Genomic DNA, 23,383 nt, shown 5'->3' on the forward strand with positions numbered 1-23,383 from the left:
ATACACATATGGAGAAAATTGCATGTGAGGCTATCAGTTGACGAACAGAATGTTTGTGTGAAATGTTGGGATCAGTTATAGAGTTTACCTGTCCACTCTCTCGTCTGAGGGAGGGATGCCTGGAGGTGATGAAATGTGATAGGGAAAAGAGTAACAATGCACAGAGATGGACAGAACCTGCAGATACAAAATGATTTGACAGACCTCTGGTTTTATAATGATAAGATGGCAGTTATTTGGCATTGTGTTCCTGCCCTGCACCTTCTTAACTCATCTGAAATCAGGCGCGGAAGGCCAACAGCCATGGAGGAGCTTGGGCCTAATTTAAATGGTAATGGCAATGGAGTCCAGCTGCCATTGGGAAACATAGCGATTTTAACTGTGGGTCAATGAATGGTCACAAAATCTCAGACCCGCCAGCCAAAGCTGGCAGCAGGCAGCGTCCTGGACACAGGAGACTCAGTTAGATGCTTTTATTTTGCCTTTTCATGGTTTCTTGTGGATAGTTAGGGCTTTATATACTATGGTCTCCCCCCACCCCCTCCCCATGGCCTGAACCCCTGCAAATTTTCAGTATCTGCGAACTTTGTGATGTCATTCCCACTGGGGCATGCAAATAAGGCCTACCTGTTATAATCCCTGTGGCCTCACACTTGGCTGTCAGTTCACCGCCACCCACCACCGCTTCAGACTCAAATCATACCTTAAATTATAGTTAGAGCTCAAATCTCCAAATTAATCATTTTCATTGTGATGTTATCAACGTTTTCAGAACTGGGCAGAGGATAAGTTAAAATATGGTGCGTTACTATAAATTTGTAGTGATCCCTTTCTTTCCTATCTCGCTCATTTTTCTTCCCATCTTCTGCACATGGTTTTGCTCTCACAGTTTCATTATGTTTTAAAGGACTGAGGAAAGACTTTTATTTGGAACGCTGAACAATGAGTATATTTTCAAGCCAACTCTTCATTCAACGTGCAAGTCTCCACACATTTGACACCAAGTGACACATGGACAGAGGCAGCTTAGGAATGAGTTGCCAGAAAAGAAAGGAAATGAAGTATATTTTCAGTTCGCTTTAGCTTTTGGAAAAGCTAATTACTTAGCTAAAAAGATTATTAAACGTGTTTCTTGTCCTTGGAGCACTCTTTTTTTTTCCCACCCTGAGCTGCAAGGACAACTGCTTCAGAAGGATGTTGTTTGAAAAGAGGCCAAGCAATTTGCATGATATTATACTCCTTGAAAGTGAAAGAATCAATTCTTATGTCCACTTCCATGCTGCTGATCAAATATTGCACTCTTGTTCTCTATTTTTTTTGACAGATTTCCTTTAGAATTCCGAAAGAAGGTCCTATATATTTGGAAGAATTTTCTTTACAAATCTAATGCATCTTGGAGGATGCACTCACATGCATACATAATAAAAGGCTGGATTGTTTCATGCTTATAATGTTTGACTGAAATACAATGCCTACTGGGAACCAGTAAACCTCTTATTTTGTACTAAACAGGATTAAAGTTAGTGCTGGCATTCAAAAGCTTTCCATATATTAATGATGAAAGGAGGAGGGGAGGTAAGGTCAGGTTGAGTTTCTAGTCAGATCCCCTGGAGGTTCAGTAATTGAACTGTTTAGATTCTTAGCCACTAATAATTTGCTCTTAACATGAACTGGGTATCAGTGCCCAAGATTTGCTGACTGGGGAATTTTCTGCATTCTTCTAAATGTGTTGATCTGTTGTAGTTTCAACAGTTAATCAGAGAGCTGCAGTTCCAGTAAATAGCTTACTTAGTCACATTTTCCATTGAGTTATGTTACATGTGGTAGGAACCATAAAATTGAGACGTCCTTGTGGAGTAGACAATTGAGAACAAATTTTCACCATTTCGTTAGTGTTTATTTTAGTATTAAAACAGTACAAAAGCAAATTTTGATGGAATTCAAAACTCAACATAGTTTCCTTTTTTTCTAAGGAAAGGATTTGGGTCCAAATTAACTTTTTATTTCAGCATGTTCTTGGGACATGAGCAACACAGGCAAGGCTGCATTATCGCCCATCGGCTTCACTGAGAAGGTGATGATGGATCTTCTTGAACTACCATTGTCCTTTTTATGGTAATGCTTCCGTATGATATTTTATAGGGAACACTAGTATATTGTTCAGCAATAATGCAGAATTGGTAATATATAACCAACTCAAGTTGGTAAACGATTTAGTGGTGAGCTTGAAAATGACGGTGTTCCCATGATATTGATGCTCCTATACTTCTCAGTGGTAGAGATCACAGGGGAGAAGATGTTGTTGGAGTAACCATGGTGAGTAGCTGCAGTGCATCTTACATTGTATTTGCACCAATGATGTAGCTAGTGGGCAGTGAGTACAAGGATGCTGATCAAGCAAACTGCTGTAATTTGGATGAAACCATTTTCATGAGTTTTGTTGTGACTGCACCTATCATGGCAATTCCATCACACACTTGAGCATCATAGATGATGGATCAGGAGGTTAGCCATGCAGCACAGAGTACCCAGCTCTGTCCTGCTCTTGTACCAGTATTGTTAGAAACGTTGATCCAGTTAATAGCGATCTTCAAGATGTTAATGACGGTGGTGTCCACAATAATAGTGCAGGGAGTGAACTGGACTTTCTCTTCTTCAAGATGGTTGTAGTAATCTAGCAATTGTGTAAAGTGATTATTATTTGGCCCTTGTTGGCCCATCCTAGATGTTATCCAGGTCTTGCTGCAGGCTGACATAGACTGCTTCATTATCAGTGGAATGGAACTGAACACCAGAATAATCAGCAAACAGCCCACTACTGACCTGTAATGGAGGAAGGCCATTGAAGCAGATAAAGATGGTTGAGACAAAACAGTCCCATGAGGATTTCCTTTAGTTATGTCCTGGCATGTAATGGCTGATCTCCTACAACCACAACTATTTTTCTTTTGTATCACCTATTGGTCTGATCACTAGAGAGGTTTTCCTTTAAGCCTAAATTAGCTTCAATCATGCTAGGGCTCCATGATGCCATTCCTGGCTTAATGAAGTCTTGGTATCAAGTATAGACACTCTCAGCTCTCACCTGCCAATTCTGATCTTGTGTCCATGCCTCAATCAAGCCTGTGATGAGGAACTAAGCATTTCTGGCAGAACCCACATTGAACATTGGCTGGTAAGTTATTGGTAAGTAGGTGTCACTTGGTAGCACTGTTGCTGATTCTTTCCATCATTTTACTGATGATTAAGAGGAGGTTGATAGAGTGGGTTTGATTTCTGCTTCTTGTGGCTAGAACAGCTAGCTCCGGTACATAGATCTTAGGCTGTATAGTGGGGATGCCATCAAGTGTAATGAACCAATTTACCTGGACAATGACATCTATTATGGCAGGTGCCTTAAGAAGAAGTTGAGTAGGATTGTCCACTCAGCATTTTTTCATACATGAGTTTAAAAATACTTCAGCCTTGTCTCTTTGCTTGGTTCTAACCTTTTTGAAGGTGTAACTAGCAGGTTGTTCTACCTTGCCAGGCAATGCCCAATATTTGAGGCAGCAGAAGTAGAAGCTATTTAGCTGCTTTTCTTGGCTTGCATAAGTTGTCCGTGCTTCACTACTGTAAAGCAAGGTGCTGAGAATACAACACTGGCGTGCACGGAGCTTTTTATTTTCAGTCAGTTTGCTGTTGGTCCACAATCAACTTCTCAAAATTAACATGACAACTGCAGTCTTGGCAATCCAGGTGTTGATCTTGGCATTAGGGGACAGGTTGCTGATAATTGTTGATCTAAGGCATGAGAAACTGTCGAAGACCTCCAGAGTGAGGTTGTCAGTGTTGATGGAAGGTAGTGTCTCTAAGTCCTGGCCCATAACTATGGTCTTCCTGGCGCTGATTGTCAATCCAAACTCCTTGCGGGCTTGGGAGAACTGATCTACAAGCTGCTGAAAGTGAACTTCAATATGGGATATTGTGTATCTCCTGGTGAGACAGTGCCAAATATGGAAGTACATCAGATTGCAGGAATCCCCAGCATTTTTGCCCTCTTGGGTTGGCGGTGACTCTGTTCGCTGGGTCATGCGAGCCAAACTGATGACGGTCGCATCCCCAAAGATATGCTTTATGATGAACTTGCTATTGGCCTGAAACTAACAGGCCATCCACATCTGCGAAACATGGATGTCTGCAAGCTAGAGCTCAAGTTGGCTTGGATTAGAATCGATGCATGGGAAGTTGACACTGCCTGGAGGCAAACAGTCAGAAAGGGCATGGACAAAGCAGAGGGCATAAGAAATGACAAGATAGTGAAAGAGAGTCTGCCAGAAGGGCCAACGCCAGTTGCGGAATGGACTGCCACTCACGAATCGGCCTCTACAGCCACAGTAGACGGTGCTCAATCCAGAAATGACATACACTCTGGGTACAGTCCATAGTCTCCCTAGATAGATGGATGCCATCATCAACCAGCAGGCTAAAGGGAACCCAGTGGATGTAGTACATTTGGATTATCATAAGGCCTTCCTTTAAGTGTCACACAAGACATTGTTATACATGATTAGGGCTCATAAGATTGGAGATAATATGTTAGCATGAATTGAGAATTGGTTAATGAACAGAAAGCAAAGAGTATGATTAACTGAGTAATTTCCAGTACGTGACATGTAACAAGTGAGTGCTGCAAGGATTGGGCTTGTGCCACAGCTATTTACAATCTATATTGATGGGACAGAGTAATATATACAAGCTTTCTGATGAACAAAGCTACATGGGAGAGTAAGTTGTGAGGACGACTCAAAGGCTGGGATTTTCTGGTCTCCTCTGTGGGGGGAAATGTCGTGGATGGGTCAGAAAATTTAGAGAGGCAGCCAGAGATCCATTCACTTGCGGCATGGACGGGACCAGAAAATCCCAGCCAAAGTGGCTAAAAAGAGATATTGACAGGTTGAGTGAGTAAGCAGAAGGTGAAGAAGTACAATATGGTGAAGTGTAAAATTATCCACTTTTTAGGAAGAATGGAAAAGCAAAATATGTTTTCAAAGGTGGGAAACTCATAAATGTTGATAAGGAGAGGGACTTGGGGTTCCTTGTACATGAAGCACAGGAAGTTAACATGCAGGTGCAGCAAGCAATAAGGAAGACAAATTGTATGTTAGTCTTTATTGCAAAGGGTTTGGAGTATAAGAGTAAGGAAGTCCTGTTGCAGTTGTATAGGGCTTTGGTTAGACCACATCTGGAGTACCGTGTACAGTTTCAGTCTCTGTAACCGAAGGAAGGATATATTTGTCTTAAAGGGGGTAAACTAGATTGATTCCTAAGAGCTCTCCAGTGAGTAGACTGGGTCTTTATTCTCTGGAGTTGAGAAGAATGAGAGATGATCTCAGTGAAACATATAAAATTTTCTGAGGACCTAACAGGGTAGCGGCTGAGAGGCTTTTTCCTCTGACTGGAGAATCTAGAACTAGGGAGCATAGTCCCAGAATATGAGGTTGACCATTTAGGACTCAGATGAGGAGACTTGTGAATCTTTGGAATTCTCTACCTCAGACGGTTGCAGATGCTCAGTTGTTTTGATCAAAACTAGGATTAACAGGTCTTTGGGCACTAAGGGAACTAAAGGATATGGTGAGAAAGTGGAGTTGGATGTAAAAGGTCAGCCATGATCTTATTCAATGGTGGAGTAGGTTTGATGGCTGTATGGCCTACTCCTGCTACTATGTCTTATGACTAAACTCTGTAGAGATAGGGTGGAATCACAGGGATGTGGAAATTGGCTGCAGATCACATATTTGGTTTTGTTTATTCCAAAACCACCCCAGCATATCAAAATGGAAGCCAAATTGAAAATATAAAAACTGTCCCTATCTTTGTGGAAATTTGCATTCAAAGACAGTGTGGGAAAGATTCAAGTTTACTCAGGCCCAAAATTAACAAAGTTTGATTTAAGTCTGGCCTCGCCTTGTCAAGTTATTTAATTTTAGCTTTGCGTGGCATTCTGCATTGTTTTACACTTGGCCTTTGCACAATCAGACATGCTGGTGATGGAAATGATTATACATTATTGCGAAAGTTCCAAAAACAAACTGTGGCGGACAGATCTTTTCTAAGTGCCCACAGAATTGAAAGTAGTGACATTTCAATTAACTGAACAGAAAAGACCCTGAAAGTAGTGAGCTACCATTTGAGGATTTGAAAAATATGATTGTGATAATGGATAAGAGAATACCCTTCGATCTACACAATTGTACCATTAGAAGGATTTGGAAGGACTGATATGGAACTGAAGGAATATTAATAAATTTTATTTTATTAAATCAAGAATTTTAAGCAGTTTCAATAATGTCAGCTCTTACTTAGAAATGCTTTTTAGTTTATGGAGGTCTACAGCAGGGATCCTTGTTCAATTTTAAGATAGAGTGTGTACATAAAATGCCTCTAATGCAAATAGAGGTCATAATTAATTCCTCAATTGTATTTGATTGTCGTGACAAGGCTGACTTAGATTTGGCAAGCTAATTTCTCCAACTAAAAACTGTCAGCTACTGAATCACATTGGCTGTGTTGTGTTCAGATGAAGGATCCATGTTGCTTCCAGTTGTTTTGCCCACTCACACAGCTGGAGCAGACCAGTCTCTTGAGAAATCTAGGGCCCCAAGAATGCTTCCGTGATGCTGTATAATCAGTGCCCCTCTTTCCAAGAGAATCCTGAAGAATCCTATCCCATTTCAGGGCGAGAAAACCTGCCACTGCCCAGTCAGGATGTAAAATCCATCTGAAAGATTTGCTTTTCACTTGTAATTTCTAGTGAAATATTGAAATCTGAATTGAGAAGGAAAGACTGTACACCCCAAAAATTTGCAGCTCTACCAATCCTGTAGAATTATAAGATATAAATAATTATTGCTGTCAGCCTAATAATGAATTACAATGCATTACAATAGAAAACACCAAATAAAGTACATTTTTATGCTACGTAGTGCAACAGGAAAGATTTGAGGTTTTTGGTGACTGGAACAATTGGTTTTGAAACTTGTGCAAAAAGGGCAATACCATATTGGCAGCTGTTTTCACACTGCACCCAGGAATCTTTTCCATTCAAACCAATAGAATAGAAAATCGAGTGAATTGTAAACTGGGCCATTGATTTGCTATCGCCCATTCTATGCTCCTGCCCAAGACCAGTTTCATCTCCTTACGTTTTCTATTGCTGTTGGATATATATCGTTGCTTGTTCATTTTTGAAGCAGAAGTATATCTTCACTTTGTTTCTGCATCTTGATTTCCTCATTTCTAATGACCAAACGGTGACCCCAAAATAGTGTTAGGTGGAATTTTATCCAGTTGAAATTACTGTAGGAGGAAAAAAGACACAAAGTGCCAAAATTTTCAATTGATGCTGGCATGTAGAAATATTCTAGGTATTTATATAGGGTCAATATAATATTGACAAGCTATTAGCAGGAGGAAGCATTGCTTATAACAGCGGTATGTTAGAGAAGCCCATCCTCTGTTTCTATTTTTTGTTTGAGCTGGCTTTCCAAGCCTATGAGTTTCTAGGAGTCTTTGGGATGGGACTGTTTCCTTTAAGAATCTCTTTTGTGAAGAATTAATTTTCTGGGGGTGGATCATTATGTCTAAGACATCAAAAAAATATTTTTATGAGGGTATCTCATCATAAGCAGCAGATTAGATCCTTCCTCCATTCATGCTCTGTGGGGGCAGTCCAAACCTAAGACGACTGACTTCTTCAAATGCATTACTATTTCAGCACTATTTTCTACTAGCTACTATTTATAAAGTTATACATAATTGACTACATTTACGTCATCAAACAGGACACAGGTACAAATTACAGGCAGTATAAAGTACATAAAATTAAGTCCTTGGCTGTATTTGTTGAATGTGAGTGAAGACTAACTTAAAAAAAAAATCAATTTTACTCTTATTCTGTCTTATTTTCTTTATAGCTGATCTATTTTATCAGAAGTGAATAGTATGAAATGAAACATTAATCTGTGCACTTCCAGCATTTTCTGTTTTTGTTTCAGATTTTAAGCAATTGCAGTGCTGTGTTTCTCTTTTTTATATTATATTTCGTTTAGGATTTTATAGATGTATTCTCTGCAATTTTTTACTGCACTCTGCTCTTTTTAAAATACTGTATGGTTTTTACACCATTTCACAGTCGCCCAGAGTTGATTTAGTTGGAGCATAATGTAAATATAATAAGACATTTCTGTGCAGCAGTAACTTGGGTTCCTCCTGTATCAGTATGTTCAGAGTTTAGGGCAATAAGCACTTTTATTAGCATTAACATACATTCTAAAGTTTGCACACCGTTTTCTTTCCTCAGATTGGTAAAAATGATATGAATATTACTTGAGAGTTGAGTCATTGATTTAGTTATTTTCTCTCCTAATTTGTTTTTTCTTTTTCCTTTTAGAGGCAGGTTGCTTCCCTTTTGATAAGGGTGGGACTGCTGGCTGTCTGGGGTGCCACTTTACTGGGACTTCGCTTATACTGGATGGGTAACAAGCCACCAAGCTTCTCCAACTCAGACAATCCAGCAGCTGACTCGGACAGCCTGCTGACACGAACTTTGACCTTTCATTACTTGCCGGCAGCAAATCTTTGGCTGCTGTTGTGCCCCGACACTATGAGCTTTGATTGGTCGATGGACGCCGTGCCATTGATAAGAACAGTTGGTGATTGGAGAAACCTTCACACGTTAGCATTCTTTGTCGGATTGCTGCTCCTCATCTATATCAGCCTGAAGGGCTCTCCAATAGACAAAGTTTGCAATGGAAAAACAGTGATGAATGGCAAACAGAATACAAATGGGCACAGCTGCCACTCAGCAATGGAGCATGGGAACAACGAGCAGGGTTTTTACTTTGTACCAAGAACTGATCACTTTGTAAAGAATGATTTAATTCAGGGACTACCACTTCCAAAAGCTCAGAACATTGCCATTTTCTCTTTATCACTGCTAATAGTGCCATTCCTGCCTGCTACTAACCTTTTCTTTTATGTCGGTTTTGTAATAGCAGAGCGAATCCTGTACATTCCAAGCATGGGATTCTGTTTACTAGTAACACTAGGCATAAGAACCCTTTCTCTCAGAATGAAGAAGAGAGTCTTTAAGAACTTGGTTTTATATGCAGCTGCTGCTTTAGTCATTTTATATGGGTCGAAAACCATATTAAGGAACAGAGACTGGCATGATGAGGAAATGTTGTATAGATCAGGGATTAAAGTGAATCCGGCTAAAGGTAAACAATTTTAATCTCAACAAGTGGAAGCTAATATTGAGATAATGTGTCATGTTTAAACGGATTCCAGCACCAACTTGAACAACTGCTTTCTCTTCCTGGCAGCGTGGGGTAACCTCGGGAATGTTCTGAAAAGCCAAGGCAAAGTTTTGGAAGCTGAAAAGGCCTATAGAAATGCCTTGTACTATCGCAGCAACATGGCTGATATGCTTTATAATTTGTAAGTATGCATGACTCAACTGCTGGCCTTATTCCTAACCAGGTCAATTATAAAACTTGCAATGAATGGCACTATTGATCTATTTGTGCAACACAGATATTGTTTACTAGTACAATGAATCGCTGTAGCAGTGTTTTAATTAATCCTGTTCCTCATCCCCATCAGACAGCAGCATTTCTTTAATGCATTCTTAAATAGAAAAAAGTTTCATCCACTTTAATAGCTGTTTAAATCTCAAATATCATTTGATTTTTTGCACACAGCACTCTAATGGTTTAAGTTACATTGAGAGCGATGGTACAATCTATACAAGTAAGTATGTAATTGGCATTATGTTACTAAGAAATCTGATAAAATACATGGAATAAATATTCAGGATTTTCTTTAATTTTTTTTTGGGAGTGATAGTTGCTATTTTGTATTCAGTGACAGAGCACTCCTTATTGAGGTAAAGATACTTTGAGCTTCAGACGTGACCCAGTGCTCGTTGTTCTGTAACTGCAACCCAAGCCAACTTGTGTTGTGGGCTTCTGTTCATCAAGAGCAGGCAGAGACAATAAGAACACAGTTTACTTGTGTCAATGGTTGTCAGCAGATACGATCACATTTCATATTCAGCGAAACTAAAAGATGCTGTTATTGTACAACAGGTTAATCAGCAACCCAAACACCCCATACCTCCTTTGCAAAAAATTTCTCTGAGATGATGATTATGTGTTGTGCAATGTTGTGCTTTCTATTCTGATGCCAATCTATCTTCTGACCTCTTGGATTCATTCACACATGATGCAGATATGGAGAAAATAAACCTAAAACTAGTCATTTCATTGAATTCTGTTGGAGAATATACAAGTCAACATTCATTTTCCATTAAGCCAATTCCATCTGTTTTCAATTTTTATATGAAGATGTGAACAGCCACAAGAAAATAATCATATTCTAATTTTTGTAAAGAAGACATAAGCTGCAATATGTTTATTGCTCGTACAAAAACATGCCATGATGTCTTGCAAAATAACTTAACCGAAAAGGATCGTCATTGAGATCTGGTGTCATAAAAAAGTGAGCTTGTCTCCCAAGTTTTAGCCACAAGACTGTGTGACACTTGAACTTGTTTACTTTAGTTTTGTGCATTTGATCAGTTGTAAGAAAAGCTGATTCTCAGATAACCTAGCGGAGCTCAAGTGTCCCATGCCAAGAAGCATGAGCCTAATCTTATCTTTGCCTTCCTTTAAAATTGTTTCTTCTCACCACGCTGAGCAGCATTGTTCAGTAGGGTGGCTGTCAAAGCCTTGAAATGCACATACAGTTTGTATGAAAGCACACAAAAAAAGTGAAACTTTCAGCCTGTTAGGAGAAATTGATTTGTATCACTGCATCATATGAAAAGAGGCCGTGAGGAGAAATTTAATCACTGCAAATGGGTAGGATTGGGTCAGGTGCAATGTAAATATGTTAAAAGTCTCAAACCCAAGCATAAGCGGCCTCAAACCCACCCACTTGAGGTTTTAATGGGTGACCAATCCACTCCTATGAGGTGGGCTGATTATTTAAATATTATAAGGCTGCTTACCTCTGATTCTTCCTCTGGGCTTGGCATTTCCCTCGCATCTAGGGTGCAATTGACTGCATACATGTGACCATCAAGATGCCAGCGGGTCAGCCGGAAGGGATTCCGCTTGATGAACGTCCAGATAGTGTGTGACTACAGGATGCATATTCTGCAAGTCTGTGCAAGGTACACTGGCAGCTCCCATGACGCTTATATCCTCAGACACTCCCAGGTGCCGAGGCTAGTCTGACTATATGGATGGCTTCTGAGTGACAAGGTCTATCTGTTGAAAAGGTGGCACCTCTCCGCCACTCAAGAACAGAGACAGAGCAGCATATTAATTGGAGCCATGCCTCCACAAGGGTGGTGACAGAGAGGATCATAGGTCTTCTGAAGATGCGCTTCCAATGCTTGGACCGTTCAGGGGGAGCACTACAATACCCCCCAGAGCAGGTGTCACTGAAAGTGGTTGCACGCTGCGCTCTTTACAAAATGGCACTGGCAAGGGGGGGAGCCACTGGAAGAAGAGGATATTGACGCAGCTCCACAGGCCACAGATGATGAATCCAGTAGCGAGTCAGAAGAGGAGCACAGTGAGGGCATGAAGGCAGACGTCTGTATCCTTCAGGGAGGCAGGGATACCAGGGATGCTTTAATCCAACACTCCTTCAGCCAGGCTGCCAAAGATCTGCTTCCATAAGACCATAAGACATAGGAGCAGAAATTAGGCCAATAGGCCCATCGAATCTGCTCCGCCATTCAATCATGGCTGATAAGTTTCTCAACCCCATTCTCCCGCCTTCTCCCCTTAACCTCTAATCCCCTTACCAATCAAGAACTTATCTATCTCGGTCTTAAATACACTCAATGACCTGGCCTCCATAGCGGGGCACTCATCCGAAAACCGGAGGCGGGGAGGAGTGCCGAGTACCCACCCAACCTGCCCTCCTGCCTGGCGTCTCCAGCCGCACTTGATACCATGGCTTCAGTGTTCACAATGCAGAAGATATGTTCTTGCCTGACAGCCTTCAAGGAGCTGCCTGTGACATTTTTAGTTTGGTCGCTGGGCCACCATTGGACCCGACGGCCAACAAGCCCCCACCTGCTCCTTCCTGGTCATTGGAGGATATATTTCACGCTGGCGGGCCTTAATTGGCCAGCCAGTGTGAAATTGCGGTCAGCGGTTGATCACGGGTGGCGGCCTGTTTCCTGACTGGTCACCAGGCCCGCCGATTTTATCCGCCCGCCAAGGGTAAAATTCAGGCCAGTGGAAAATATTTCACATTCCACGGAAAAAATAAACCTCTCACCATCTGATAAAAGCCTCCATATCATAGGAACATAGGAATATAAGACTTAGAAGCAGGAGAAGACCATTTAAGCCTTTGAGCCTGCTCCGCCATTCAATAAGATCATGTCTGATCTGCTTTTGGTCTCAAATCCACTTTCCTATCTACCCCCAATAACCCTTGTCAATCAAAATCCTAACTCAGCCTTGAATAAATTCAATAACCCAGCCTCTGCTGCTTTGTGCGGAAGAGAATTCCACATACTAATGACCCCCTGAGAGAAAAATATCTCTTCATCTCTATCTTAAAAGGGAGACCTCTTTTTCTTAAACTGTGACCCCTAGACCTAATCTTCCCAACAACAGGAAACATCCTCCTGGTATCCACCCTATCAAGTACCCTCAGGATTTATATGTTTCAATAAGATCACCACTAATTCTTCCAACTCCAGTGGGTATAGGCACAACCTGTTCAACCTGTCTTCATAAGATAACCTTTCATCCCAGGAATGAGTCAAATGAACCTTTTTTGAATTTCTAATACAATTATATCCTTTTTCAAATAAGGAGACCAAAACTCTATTCTAGATGTGGTCTCTCCAAGGCCCTGTACAGCTGCAGTAAAATTTCCCTACTTTTATAATCTATTCCCCTTGCAATAAACGCCAACATTTCACTTGCTTTCCTAATCACTCGCTGTACCTGCAAACTAACTTTTTGTGATTCATATACGAGGACACACAGATCCCTCTGTACCACAGAATTCTGCATTCTCTCTCCATTTAAATAATATCCTGCTTTTCTATTCTTCCTGCCAAAGTAGACAAGTGCACATCTTCCCACATAAAGCTCCATCTACCAATTTTTTAATATATTTTTGTAGACTCTTTATCTCTTCTTGGCAACTGTCATTGGCAAATTCAGCTATTATCCATTCGGCTCTTCAACCAAGTCATTAATATAGATTGTAAATAGTCGATGCCCCAGCACTGATCCCTGTGGCACTCCACTAGTTACAGTTTGACAACCCAAAAAAGACCCATTTATCCCTAAACTCTGCTTCCTGTTAGCCAACCAATCCTTTATCCATGTTAATAAGTTACCCCCGACACCACTCTTAGGGTGCCACATCAAAGGTTATTACATCTTTTGTAATAACCTTTGATGTGGCACCCTATCTAATGCCATTTGGGAATCCAAGTACACCACAACTTAAGGTTCCCCTTTATCCACCTCACTTGTTGCTTCATTAAAGAACTTAAAATAAATTAGTTAAACACAATTTCCCTTTCACAAAGCCTTGTTGACTCAGCCAGATTCCATTATGAGTTTCTAAGTATCCTGCTGTAACCTCCTTAAGAATGGATTCCAGTAATTTCCTGTGACAAATGTTTGCCTAACTGGCCCATCATTTCCTGCTTTCTGTCTCCCTCCTTTCCTGAATAAAGATGTTGCATTTGCTCATTTCCAATCTGCTGGGACCCTTCCAGAATCTAAGAATTCTGGAAGATTATAACCAATACCTCTACTATCTCTGCAGCCATTTATTTTAAGACCCTAGGATGCAGATCATCTGGCATTTGGGTTTTGTTAGCCTTTTTGTCTAATAATTTTCCCAACACCTTTTCCCTGGTGATGGTGATGTGATTGCTTTACGTTCCTCCCTCCCTTTCACCTCTTAATTTTCAAATATCTTTTGAAACATTTTCTAAGTCCTCTACAGTGAACACAGACACAAAATACGTGTTCAATGCTTCCAATATTTGCTTGTTTTCCATTATCAACTCCCCAGACTCCCACCCTAGAGGACCAACACTAGCTTTAGTTACCCTTTTCCTATTCAGATAGAGTCATAGAGGTACACAGCACAGAAAAAGGCCCTTCGGCCCATCGAGTCTGCACTGGTCAAACAAGTACCTAACTATTCTAATCTCATTTTCCAGCATTAGGCCCATAGCTTTGTACGCCATGGCATCGCAAGTGCACACCCAAATACTTCTTAAATGTTTTGAGGGTTTCTGCTTCTACCATTCTGTCAGGCAGTGAGTTCCAGATTCCCACCACCCTCTGGGTGAAAAAAATTCTTCCTCGCATCCCCTCTAAACCTCCTGCCCTTTACCTTAAATCTGTGCCCCCTGGTTAATGATCCCTCCACCAAGGGGAAAAGTTCCTTCTTGTCTACCCTATCTATGCCCCTCATAATTTTATACACCTCAATCATGTGCCCCCCTCAATCTCCTCTGCTCCAGGGAAAATAACCCCAGTCTATCCAATCTCTCCTCATAACTAAAATTCTCAAGCCCAGGCAACATCCTGGTAAATCTCCTCTGCACTCTCTCTAGTGCAATCACATCCTTCCTATTATGCGGATTCCAGAACTGCACTCAATACTCCAGCTGTGGCCTAACCAATGTTTTCTACAGTTCCAGCATAACCTCCCTGCTCTTATATTCTATACCTCAGCTAATAAAGGCAAGTATCCCAAATACTTTCTTAACCACCTTATCTACCTGTCCCACTACCTTAAGGGACCGGTGGACATGCACACCAAGGTCCCTCTGATCCTCGGTAAATCCCAGGGTCCTACCATTCATCGTGCATTCCCATGCCTCATTTGTCCTGCCCAAGTGCATCACCTCACACTTATCTGGATTAAATTCCATTTGCCACTGATCAGCCCATCTGACCAGCCCGCCTCTATCTTCCATTATCTTCCTGTAATCTAAGGCTATCTCCCTCACTATTTACCACCCCACCAATTTTTGTGTCATCTGCGAATTTACTGATCAACCCTCCTACATCCAAGTCTAAATCGTTTATATGTACCACAAACAGCAAGGGACCCAACACCAATTCCTGTGGACACAAGCATCTAGTTACAAAAACACCCCTTGACCATCACCCTCTGCTTCCTGACACAGCCAGTTCTGGATCCAATTTGCCAAATTGCCTTGGATACCACGGGCTCTTACCTTCGTTATCAGTCTCCCGTGCGGGACTTTATCAAAAGCCTTGCTGAAGTCCAAGTAGACCACGTCAAATGCATTGCCCTCATCTACACACCTGGTCACCTCTTCGAAGTATTCAATCATATTGGTCAGACATGACCTCCCCTTAACAAAACCATGCTGACTATCCTTGATTAATCCCTGCCTCTCCAAGTGTAGGTCAATTCTGTCCCTCAGAATTGCTTCCAATAATTTCCCCACCACTGAGGTTAGACTGACTGGCCTGTAGTTCCCTGGTTTATCCCTTCCTCCCTTCTTGAATAACAGTACCACATTGGCTGTCCTCCAGTCCTCTGGCACCTCTCCTCTGGCCAGAGAGGTATTGACAATTATTGCCAGCGCCCCTGCTACCTCCTCCCTTGCCTCACTTAACAGCCTGGGATACATTTCATCTGGGCCTGGAGATTTATCTACTTTTAAGCCTGCCAGACCACTTACAACCTCCTCCCTTTCTATGCTAATTTCTTTAATTATATCACAGTCTTTCTGCCTAATTTCCATATCTACTTCACCCCTCACACTTGTGAACATCAACACAAAGTATTCATTTAGAACCCTACCTACATCCTACGAACCCCACATACCAAATACTTGTAGAAACTCTTAATATCAGATTTTATATTACCAGGTAGTTTTCCCTCATTCTCTACTTTCTCCGTCTTCATTTTTTTTCTGGTCATTCTTTGCTGGTCCTTAAAATTTGACCAATCTTTTGACCTAACTCTAATCTTTGCAGATTTGTACAATGCTTCTTGCAATTTGACAAATTCCTTATTTAGACATGGATGTTGCATCCTTCTGAAAAAGTCTTTCTTTCTCAGAGATAAATGTTTTAAGGGTGATTAAGTATCTCTTTAAAAGACTGTCATGTCTCTCTACTGTTCTACCTTTTAAACTAGTTTCCCGGTTCACTTTAGCTAACTTTGCCCTCACACCCTTCTAATTATTTCTATTCAGTTTTAAAACAATAGTCTTAGACTCACATTTCTCCCCATCAAACTGAACATGAAATTATTTAATGTTATGATCACTGTCACCTAGAGGCACCTTTACCATAAGCTTAATGATTAATCCTGTCTCATTGCCATGAATTTTCCTCCCGTCGGAGGGGAGGGGGGGGGGGGGAATGGGGGGGATGGGGGGTGGGGGGGGGGGTTTGTGCCGGGACGGGCAGAGGCAGGTGCAGACCCAATTGGGTTCACGCCACCATATTACGTGGGTGGGCAAATTAAGGCCCTGCCCAGTGTGACGTGCACCAGGAAGCACTGAGGACTCCTGGTGCGGGCGGGGGGGGGATGGGGGGGGGTGGCGGGGTTTGGTTCCCTGAGTCAGGGCTTGTGATCTTTTGCGCTTGTGCATTCTAATACATTCTAGAACTAATTTTCCAGGCTGCCTTTGCCAATCTGATTCTCACAATCTCCATGTAGATTAAAGCTGCCCATGATTATTGCGGTACCTTTCTTCCAACCCATTTAATCCTTCTTGTATACTCTGTCCTACAGTGAAACTACTGTGAGGGGGCTTATAAACTAGTCCCACAAGTGACCTCTTACCTTTCATATTTCTCATCTCTACCAAATTGATTCTACATCTTGCTCTTTCAACCTAAGGTCATTTCTCACTACTGTATAATGTCATCCTTAATTGACTGAGCTATCCCACCACCTTTTCCAAGCTGCCTGTCTTTTCATAATGCCAAATGCCCTGCAATATTCAGGTCCCAGCCTTAGTCACCTTGCAACCATGGGCAAAATTTTTACCTCGGTGGGTGGGCACGTGCCCAACCCGCTCAAGCGTAAAATGATGCGTGTTGACATCGGGTGAGCGTCCCAACATCAGTGTGCAGTGGCGCAATATTTAGGTTGGCGGGCGCGCACTGGAGTCGGCTGTGTGCCCGCCGACAATTAAAAGGCTCATTAACAAGGTAATTAAAAGAAATCTTTCACTGCCCATCCAGCCTTATAGCTGGCAGGCAGGTGAAAAGGCCAAGCAGCCTTTTGTGAATAAAATAAAAATTTAATTAATAACATGTCCCTGCTCATGCGACAGAGTCACATGTTTTATAACATTTTGCATTTCTTTATTTTTTTTAAACTCTTCATCTCCCTGAGGTAGCTCTGTGCCTCAGGGAGATTATCAAGCACGCACTCATGTGCATGCACGAAGTTTGCACTTGCCCTCCTCCCTCTGCCTGCACAGGCAGCGCTGCCACTTGCGTTTCACATTGGGTAGGCCTTAATTGGTATGAAATAGCCTTCTAGACTCAATTGCAGGCGGCAACTGCCCTCGCCGAGCCCGTCCGACAAGGGCTAAGTTCTGCCCCATGTTTCTGAAATTGTTATCAGGTTATAAATATTTATTTCTATCTATGCTGACAATTCATCCGTTTTGTTATACATGCTGCATGTGTTCCTACACAGAGCCTTTAACTCTGTCTTTTTACCATTTTTGCAATCTTTGGCCTTATCTGCTGGTGCACTTTTAAATTTGTATGCTCTGTCCCTTCCTGCCACACTCTGGTTATCATTCCACAAATCGCTACCCTGCTCTAGTACCTCATTGTTTCCCATTGATTTACCACATTTCCTCTTACATGATACCTTCCCCCCACTATTTATTTTAAAACCCTCTCTACTGCCCTAGTTATATGACTTGCCAGAATACCGGTCCCAGCATGGTGCAGCTTCCATTTTCCCCATTGTTGGTGCCTGTGCCCCATGAATCAAAACCCATTTCTCCCACACCAATCTTTGACTCATGCATTCATCTCTCTAATCTCATTTACCCTATGAAAATTTCCTTTTGGGTCAGGTAATAATCCCTGGAGGTTCTGTTTTTTAATTTAGCCCCTAGCTGCTCATAGTCCATGAGCAGAACCTCTTTCTTAGTCTTACCTATGTCGTTGGTACCCACATGGACCATGGTAACTGGATCCTTCCTCTGAAAAAATTGCATTCTGCCACGTGGAATAAACCTTGCGAAACTTGTAACCCTATTAGCTTGTGTCAACAAACCAGAAACCATATTATAGGGTCAATCTGTTATTACAATTTTTGAAACTCATTCATTTTCAGATGAATGAACACCTACAATGCTGAAACCCAATAGCACTTTAAACTTAGCCAAGCATTGCTAATAGCCACAGCTGTCCAAACAATAGACTACTCTCTTGGAAGGAAAGGACAGCAGGTATTCAGTTCAATTTCCACGCAGAGTGCTTGTCAATCAATGTAGGTTTTATTTAAGTGTCAGAACCAAAATACAACAGAGCAGGTGGTTAAATAGTTTTTAAGTGTCAAAACCAGGTTTTATGTATCAGTTGGAGCCAATTAAATTGCAGTAGAAAAGATAACAGTACAGGCAGATAGGACATTTTGTGACATTTTTCACTGCATTACAGTGCTTCCTCCATTGGAAAAGCACTGTAATGGATGTGAACAAATACACAAGTCAATGTAAGGGTCAACTTATCGTTAAAGGAATCACTGCATCAAAAGGTCATCTACACTGCAGTACAGCATCAAGTGGTGACATTTGAAAGTGCGAAAACACTTTACACTTAGCTTTAAGAATGTTCTAGACTCCTCAGCAGGCTTCCCGTTTTCTTCATGAACTCTCAAACTGGTGTGCTTTTAATGGGCTTCCAAAAGTCTGCACCATGAGAGGAAAATGGTCTGCAAGATGAATTTCGATTTTTTTTCTCCCATTTAAAATGGGGAACCTGATCTCAGCAGGGGCGGTTGTGCGTTTGGCACACTAGGCATCCCCTACTCGCAAAAAGACCAGAGGAACGTAGCACTGGGTCGGAGGAAAATCGAACTTGCTCCAAAAAAAGAACTGTGTGGCTATTCACTCAACAAGATGCACGTCTGCATGCAGATGAAAATTTGGCTCTTTACCTCCCATTTTAAATTTAACCCAGGCTCGCAGGGTTTTGTGGGCCTCAGGAAATCTGCAGTTAAAGGGAGGCGAGGACTGCTTGATTCAGCAGGTAAGCACTTACCTGCAGATCCACTTACCCGCTTCCGCCTACATCCCTGCAATCGGACTTGCCCCTGTGTCATGATCGCCGACTCCCCCAGTAACCCCCCCCCCCACCCCCCCAACTTCTCTGACCGTTTCCTCTGTCCTTTGTGCTCCTCAGCTGCTGCCTCCAATCTACACTTCTTCCAGGTTTCCCAACAGCAAAATAGCACACCCCCACTGCTCCCCCCCATCTCCCGCCCCACCACCTCCGAGCTAATATTGTGACTAAATGGTTCGGAGAGTTAGAACATATGACTGTCTGTTCCTGCATTGGCACAGCAGCAATCTTTTTTTTTCTCCTGCATACCAGTTTGAAGATGTTAATCATTTACAGCCCTTTGCACTGACTGGATATACACAATATTGGAACTTTTTACAATTTCTCCTGTAAAATAAAATCAACAGTATTGTCACATGTATGGGGCCCTAATGTTGAAACAAAATTCTTGATTCAAACCATGTTATAACCTCAAAAGCGAATGCATCTGCTTTGAATTTTTTCCCCGTGATATGTATTTTGTGGGTATTGTTGATTCTTAGTTGTGGAAATTCAAATGCAATCGAAAAAAATGCAGACAAATACACAAGCATTTAACATTTTAAAAAATGTTGTTGTTTTTCTTAAAGGAGCCGGAAGCTTCTATTAACTGTGCTGAGCTGCCCAAATGACATCATGTTCTATTTATGAACTGTGGAAACTCATAACAGATTGTATTTCTTTTAAAAAAAAATCCTTGCATTCCATTGTTTCCTTGGTGAATGTAGACAGGATAAGCGTTGAAGAACCTGAGGAAAATCCAATAAGAAACTGCGTGGTGTATGCTAAAAGCCAAATTTGTCAGAACTTTGGTTATCTCCTGTCAGTATAAAGTGTGGTTATTACTACTTTAAATGGCTGACAGGATTCTGCAGGCTCTTAATTACATTACCATTAAATGGAAGCATTGCCATAGCATTAGCCTTAATTACGCTACACTTTTGTTCCTTGGTATCATGAGCTTATATTTGTAGCTTCTCAATGAAACCCATTAGCATTGATCTGATTATTTGATTGTATTTAATTAATGGAATAATTTTATTTAAATCATAGAATTACACACAAGTTGCAGCACAGAAACAGACCATGTAGTCCTACAGTGCTATGCTGGTATCTATATTCCACACTAGCCTCCCCCCGCCCTACTTCATCTAACCCTATCAGCATCATTCTGCTCCTTTCACCCCCAGGAATTTATCTAACTTACCCTTAAATGAATCCACACAATTTCAACCACTAAGTTATTCACCATTCTGTAGACAGAGCTAAGCAATCCCATAGCCAGCGTGTTAGATCAGAATTGTAGTCCTGCCACATCCACTCATGAATGGTGGCTCCAAGAACATCTCCCTCTTCACGATGATGGAGCCCAGTACTTGAGTGTAAAGGACAAGGCTGAAGCATTTGCAACCACCCAGAGCCAGATGTGGTGAGTGGATTATCCATCTCAGTTTACTCCTGAGGCCCCCATCATCACAGAAACCGGTCTTCAACTAATTTGATTCACTCCATGTGATATCAAGAAGTGGCTGACTGCACTGGATACAGCAAAGGGTACAGGCTCTGACAATAATCCATATATAGTGCTGAAGACTTGTGCTTTAGAACTAGCTGTGGTTCTAACCAAGCTATTCCAGTTTAGGCACAGCACTGGCGTCTAACAGAGAAAACGGAAAATTTCCCATGCCTGTCCTGTTCACAAAAAGCAGAGCCAGAATTTTGACGTCAGCGTGTGGGGGGGGGGGCGGGGGCAGGCCTGACACACCAACACGCAAAATGATGTGAGATGTCATCGGCCGGCGTCCCGACATCATCGCACATCATTTAGAGCTTTTGTTTGGTGGGCATGTGCCGGAGGCGGCTGCGCACCCGCTGGACTGTCAAAAGTCTATTGAGGCCATTAGGGAACTAGTTTAGATAATTAACAGCGCTTAAGGTTGATGGGCAGGTGAAGAACCCAAGTGGCCTTCGCGTTTTTCAGAAACCTTATCCGCTGGTGGGATGAGGTTTCCTGAATGTTTTATTAGATAAATAAATAATTTTTGCACAATTCACAAACATGTCCCAGCTCAAGTGACACTGTCACAGGAGGGGACATGTCTAAATAATTCTTAACTTTATTATTTATTAACTTCTATTATGTACTTAATCTTCCTGAGGCAGCCCTGAGCGTCAGGGAGATTTCTGCGCTCTTTCATGTGCATGTGCCTAAGATCACAGGTCTCGATTCTCCATCCTCCCCCCACCCGCACAGGTAGCGCGAGCACTACGCAACTTGTTTTATGCCAGGTGGGCATTAATTGGCCTGCCCACATAAAATGGCGGGGGCACAGCCGATCACAGGTGGCGATTCTTGACTGTTGTTGGAACTGCACTCAAGACAAGTGGACATTATTTCATTAGACTCCTGACTTGTACCTTGTAGAAGGTGGAAAGGCTTTGGGGAGTCAGAAAGTGAGTCATTCACCACAGCCTCTGACCTGCTCTATCACCATTGTATTTATGTTGCTGGTCCAGTTAAGTTTCTGGTCATTGGTAGGTCACGGTCATGGGCGATGATCGGCTCCGTGTCCGCCTGAGCCCGCTCCCGACCGGCCTGCCCGACATGCAAAACATTCTCCCCCAGGACAACACCATTCTGGCCAATTACTGCTCATCAGCCTACTCTCAATCATCAGCTAAGGTATGGAAGGGAGCATTGACAGTGCTATCAAGCAGCACCTCACTCACCAATAACCTGCTCACTGATGCTCTGTTTGGCTCTGCCATGACCATTGGCTCCAAAACTCAGTTCAGCCTTGGTCCAAACATGGACAAAAGAGCATTCCATTGATGAGGTGAGAGTGACTGCACTTGACAATAAGGCACCATTTGACCAAGTATAGCATCAAGCAGCCCTAGCAAAATTGAAGTCAGTGAGAATCAGGGGGAAAACTCTCCACTGGCTGGAGTCATAACAGCACAAAGGAAGACGATTCTGGTTGTTGGAAGCCAATCATCTCAGCCCCAGGACATCACTGCAGGAGTTCCTTAGGGCAGTGCCCTCAGCTCAACCATGTTCAGCTGCTTCATCAATGACCTTCCACCCATCGTGAAGACAGAAGTTGGGGCACTTGCTGATGATTACATTAGACCTGGACCTTCAGCTGATAAGTGGCAAGTAACAATCACATCACACAAATACTGAGCAGTAAGCGTCTCCAACAAGAGAGGACCTAGCCATCTCCCCTTGATGTTGAAGGGTATTGCCATCACTGAATCCCCCACCATATACAAACTGGGGGTTACCAATGACCAGAAACTTAACTGGACCAGCCACATAAATACAGTGGTGATAGAGCAGGGCAGAGGCTGTGGTGAATGACTCACTTTCTGACTCCCCAAAGCCTTTCTACCTTCTATAAGATACAAACCAGGAGTCTAATGAAATAATGTCCACTTGCCTTGAGTGCAGTTCCAACAACAGTCAAGAAGCGCAATGCGACAAAGTAGCTCACTTGATTGCCATCCCATTCACCACTTTAAACATTCATGTCCTCCGTTACCAACGCACCATGGCTGCAGTGTACACTATCTACAAGATGCACTGCAGCAACTCACCTCGACTTCTTTGACAGCACCTGCCAAAATTTTGAACTCTACCGCTTGAAGGACATTAAGGCAGAGGGGAACACTCCCACCTCCAAGTTTCCCTCCAAGTCACACACCATCCTGACTTGAAAAATATAACACCATTTCTTCATTGTTGATGGGTCAAAATCCTGAAACTCCTTTCCCAACAGCACTGTGGATGTACCTACACATGGACTGCAACAATTCAAGAAGGTGGTTGACCACCGCCTTCTCAATTAATTGGGATGATCAGTAAGTGCTGGCCTTGCCACATCCTATGAATGAATGAAAAAAACACATTTGAAGCAGATGATAGGAGCCTGGGGCAATATTCTATTGGACAGTTATTTTCTTTAGATACCACTCTACAAAAAACT

General features: G+C 42.2%; 1 protein-coding gene across 3 annotated transcripts in view; it reads left to right on the top strand.

The window, feature by feature from the left end:
- tmtc2a (transmembrane O-mannosyltransferase targeting cadherins 2a) overlaps window positions 1–23,383 on the top strand; it is a 193,186-nt gene that overhangs the window by 107,248 nt on the left and 62,555 nt on the right. For 2 of the 3 annotated variants that reach the window (XM_041216307.1, XM_041216308.1), the window contains exons 3-4: window positions 8,435–9,263; window positions 9,369–9,483. In XM_041216307.1, the coding sequence (XP_041072241.1) occupies window positions 8,435–9,263; window positions 9,369–9,483 (944 nt within the window). Of the gene's footprint in view, window positions 1–2,049; window positions 2,116–8,434; window positions 9,264–9,368; window positions 9,484–23,383 lie in introns of those variants that run through there. The other variant, XM_041216309.1, reaches the window with a different exon arrangement.

The sequence above is a fragment of the Carcharodon carcharias genome, chromosome 21 (genome assembly GCF_017639515.1).
Source record: "Carcharodon carcharias isolate sCarCar2 chromosome 21, sCarCar2.pri, whole genome shotgun sequence".
NCBI classification, from domain to species: domain Eukaryota; kingdom Metazoa; phylum Chordata; class Chondrichthyes; order Lamniformes; family Lamnidae; genus Carcharodon; species Carcharodon carcharias.